At 45.0% G+C, this 4727-nt stretch overlaps 1 protein-coding gene across 1 annotated transcript; it reads left to right on the top strand.

Moving 5' to 3' along the window:
• The first annotated feature begins 42 nt into the window (after positions 1-42).
• Positions 43-4421, top strand: kcnj11l (potassium inwardly rectifying channel subfamily J member 11, like). Its single transcript, XM_008305079.1, has 5 exons — positions 43-201; positions 351-590; positions 1600-1869; positions 2427-2634; positions 3988-4421. Exons 1-5 carry the CDS (start codon positions 43-45, stop codon positions 4419-4421), a joined length of 1311 nt encoding a protein of 436 aa, XP_008303301.1.
• The last annotated feature ends 306 nt before the right edge of the window (positions 4422-4727 follow it).

Raw genomic sequence — 4727 nt, forward strand, 5'->3', positions numbered from 1 at the left:
TGTTGGTTTAAATGTGTGTTTTGTGTGTCTGTGTGCAGCATCATGTTGGCCAGGAAGGGCCTCCTGCCGGACGGCTTCCTGCTGACCCGCCTGGCCGAGGACCAGAACCAGCCGAACCGGAGCCGGTGCCGCTCGCAGAGAGCTCGCTTCATCACCAAGACGGGGTCCTGCAACGTGGCGCACAAGAACATCCGGGAGCAGGTGGAGCCCAGAACCCAGACCCGGTTCTGACCGTGAAAATCCTCCTGATGCTGTTTTAAATTAAACTGAGGTGTAAAAACTCCACGGTGGTTAACAACAGACATACGTTGAGGCCTCCTGGAGGTTTAAATGTGTCCGTTTTGTTTCAGGGCCGCTTCCTGCAGGACGTCTTCACCACCATGGTGGACCTGAAGTGGCAGCACTCCTTCCTCATCTTCACCTCGGCCTTCCTCTGCTCCTGGATGCTCTTCGCTATGATCTGGTGGCTGCTGGCCTTCGCCCACGGAGACCTGGAGCCTCGCGACCCCAACGGCGAACCGGGCCCCGTCCCCTGCGTCACCGCCATCCATTCCTTCACCTCGGCCTTCCTCTTCTCCATCGAGGTCCAGGTGAGTCCAGCCGACCGGATCAGTTCACCGAAAACCCCACGCCTGACCATCTTCAATTTGACTCATTTGTTTTTTAAATGAGTGATTATTGATTGAGTTGATCATGTGTAAAATCTGGACTCATCGGTAAAGAGGGTCAAAAATCCTTAAAGAAGCAGAGGTCATGTCCATGTTTGCAGAGCATGGAGGTGGCAGTATCATGCTGTGGATCAATGTGCCATAACTTGGGAAATATAGTAGTTACAGTCTTGTGTCATTGATATGCATGAAAATATCTGACATGATTGCTTTTGGTACCATGTTTTCTAAAATTATTTGAAGCACTATGAGTTGAGAAACCATGATTTTCTTTTAGCCCAGTAACAATATTATGGAACTCTTCTCACACTGTTGGAGTGGTTTCATCCATCATACCTGTTCAGTGATTGTCCTAATATTGGACAGCAATGCAACATCATAACTTTAATCATTTTTTCCTCATAAAGTTTGCCTCTGACTGGCACTATACTCTACATTTTAAAGCTCCTGTTGGTGCCAAACACAGGAAAAATAAATCACCCTCTTAGAGTGAAAAATAAACATTTTATGGTTGGTGGAATATCTGAGCAGACAGAAACATGGAAGTTTTTTTTAAAACCAAATTTGCACCATCATGTAACTGGTTGGTATTATTCTATCACAGCAGGGTTGCACTATTGACGTTCTTGTGTTCACATCAGTGAGCCTGTAAAATTTCAGGACTCTAGCTACAATATTTCTCAAGTTATGGCACTTCGAACATTGATCCACGGTATGATGCTGCCACCACCATGCGCCACAAAAACCGACCCCACCTTCTTTCAGGATTTTTAACTCAAAAACTAATGTTATCTATGAGCCCAGATTTTCCACGTGGTCAGTTCAATCAATATTCATCACTTTAAATAAAAATCAGTCAAATTGAAAATGGTCAGGTGTAAACTTTTTTAAAAATTTAGTGAATGATTCTAACTGTTTCCGTCGTCTGCAGGTGACCATCGGGTTCGGCGGCCGGATGGTGACGGAGGAGTGTCCTCTGGCCATCACGGTGCTGATCATCCAGAACATATTGGGCCTGATCATCAACGCCGTCATGCTCGGCTGCGTCTTCATGAAGACGGCTCAGGCCAACCGCCGGGCCGAGACGCTCATCTTCTCCAGGAACGCCGTCATCGCGCCCAGAAACGGCCGGCCGACCTTCATGTTCAGAGTCGGAGACCTGAGGAAGAGCATGATCATCTCCGCCACCGTCCAGCTCCAGGTGGCGACACTCTGACACACAAAACAGACGCACAACCTCCAACCGGTCTGCTGTAGGTTCACTGGAGCTACAACTACAGACAGTGTGACCACTATCAGATACCAAACAGCTACGAAGAGACACAAAACCACCACAAATAGACACAAAACAACAATAAAGAGAAGAAAAAACAACTACGAAAAGACAAAAAATGACTACAAAAGGATCAAAAGTGAGGGAAAAAATTACCACAGTGACACAAAACAACCTCAAGCAGACACAAAGTGACCACAAAGTGACACAAAACAACTACCAAGAGGCTCACAATGACCACAAAGAGACATAAAGCCACCACAAAAAGACAAAAGAATCACAGAGACACAAAACAACTACAACAGTATCGAAAGTGGGGAAAAAATGACCACAAAGAGACACAAAACAACCTCTAACAGACAAAAAGCACACAATAAAGACACTAGACGATTACACAGATCTAGAAAACTAACACAAGAGATATAACTCCAAACATGAAGCAGCTGCCCCTCTGCCTGGTTGTTCACGCTGTTGTTTCCCTGCAGGTGATCCGGCGGACGGTGACGGCGGAGGGCGAGGTGATCCCGGTGTGTCAGCTGGACATCCAAGTGGAGAACCCTCTGAGGAGCAACGGCATCTTCCTGGTGTCTCCTCTGATCGTCAGCCACACCATGGAGCGAGGGAGTCCTCTGTACGAGCTGTCGGCCCAGTCGCTGGCCTCCGACGACCTGGAGATCATCGTCATCCTGGAAGGTCTGAAACCCAAACCTGGATCCACCGCAGCAGAACAGAACAGACCTACTCTGTTCAGTGCAGCTACAAATGTGTTTAAAACCGTTTTCTACTTTCTAAAACCCGATTCTTGTGGCGTTGCAAGTGATCATCTTCAAGACAAGTCAGTTTATTCTGACAACACAAAACAAAATACACATAAAATGACCAGTTTTGATCCAAGTAAATGTACAAAGAGGCTGAAAAGCAAAAATATCTTAAATATGCTGTGTGGGAGACTGCCTGAAAGTATCTTAAAATTGCAAAACAACTACATGGAGACAAAAAAAAACAAAAAACAACCAAAACAACAAAATCATAAAATATGACCACACAGATCAAAAAAAAAAAATCCATAGTTTTAAAAAAAGAAAAAAAAAGTTGAAGGCAGAAATGACAAATTACCACAAGGAGAAGAAAGCAACCACATTAGAAAAAAGATGACCACAAAAAGACAAAAAAAATATGACATAGGCAGAAAACAGCCACAGCAAGACAAAAATAATAACCATTAAGAGATAATAACAGATCACAAAGGCAAACAACGACCACAAAGAGACAAAGAAGAAAAAAAGTACCAAAAGTCACAGAAAATGACCACAGAATAGAGAAAAACTACAACAGAGACAAAACACAACAAAAAAACGATTTAAAAAAAGTACCAGAAAGACAAAACTTTTACAATAACGTGACCAAAATTGACCAAAAAGACAAAGAACAACAACCACAAACAGTCTAAAGAATTATAAAGTGAAGAAAATGACCGTAAAGTCAACAAACTACCACAAAAAGACAAAAAAATAATAAAATTAAGGTGACGAAGATTGACCATGACACAAACAACAACTATGAAGAGATGAAGAATGACTACAATGGAAAAGAAACAGCTAAGATATGAAAAAAACAACAACTACGAAGACAATAAACAACGACCAATTAAGGGAAAAAAATACCAAAAGACACAGAAAAGACAGAAAATTACCACAAACAAAAAACAAACAAAGTGAAGAAAATTGACCACAAAGGCAAAAAACAACCCTAAAAAAAACAAAAAAAATTAATGAAAAACACCCGCTGAAAGACAGAAAATGACCACAAAGTCACAAAAGACCAAAAAAAACTAAAAATAAAAAAATAAAAAATTATCACAGAAGTGACAAAGAAACAATGATAAAGACACAAAACAAATCAAACATAAAATCAAATGAGGAACCTTATTTTTGTGGCTATAAACGTGTGTTGAGAGTTTTTCTACTTCATGTTTACAGCGTTGGTCCTCAGGCTGACGTGTGACACCTGTGCAGGTCTGTCTCACCTGTAGCTGCTGTGTTCCAGGTGTGGTGGAGACGACGGGGATCAGCATGCAGGCCCGGACCTCCTACACCCCCGAGGAGATCCTGTGGGGGCGGCGCTTCGTCTCCATCATCACCGAGGAGGACGGCCGCTACTGCGTCGACTACTCCAAGTTCGGAAACACCGTCCCGGTCCGCATGTCGTCGCTCAGCGCCAAGGAGCTGGACCAGACCAGGGGCGTCCAGGAGGGCAGCTCGGACGCCACGCTGCAGGGCTGGGGGCTGGTCCGGGCCGGCAGGGGCGGCTTCCGCAGGGGGGGCCGGGCCTGCGATAGCTCCGCCCCCCAGCCCTGGTACGCCCAATCGGAGAAGCCGGAGAAGGAGGCAACGGAGCAGAAGGGGCAGAAGAAGACGGTGCAGCTGGAGGTGATTGGACGGCGGGTGGAGGATGATGGACTCGGAGACGTGAGCGACTGAAGCGACACGCTGTTGGGTCTGTGCTGACACTGGCAACGCAACGGTCTCCCACAATGCAACGCTCAAGACAGGAAGGAGCTCAGAGGTGGACGAAACTGAACTCTGGCATAAACACCCCAGAAAACACAAAACCACAAGACTGGAAGAACCTGAATGGTTTTCTGTTGGTACTCATTCTATTTATATACAACATACTGCTTCATACGACTTCCAGCAGGTAGCTAGACCGCTTCAAAGATGACCACAAAGAAACACAAAGCTGCTACAAACAGACACAAAGCCACCACAAAGAAACAAAACACCCAC

Source organism: Stegastes partitus, unplaced genomic scaffold (genome assembly GCF_000690725.1).
Source record: "Stegastes partitus isolate 25-593 unplaced genomic scaffold, Stegastes_partitus-1.0.2 Scaffold2403, whole genome shotgun sequence".
In the NCBI taxonomy this organism is placed as follows: Eukaryota; Metazoa; Chordata; class Actinopteri; family Pomacentridae; genus Stegastes; species Stegastes partitus.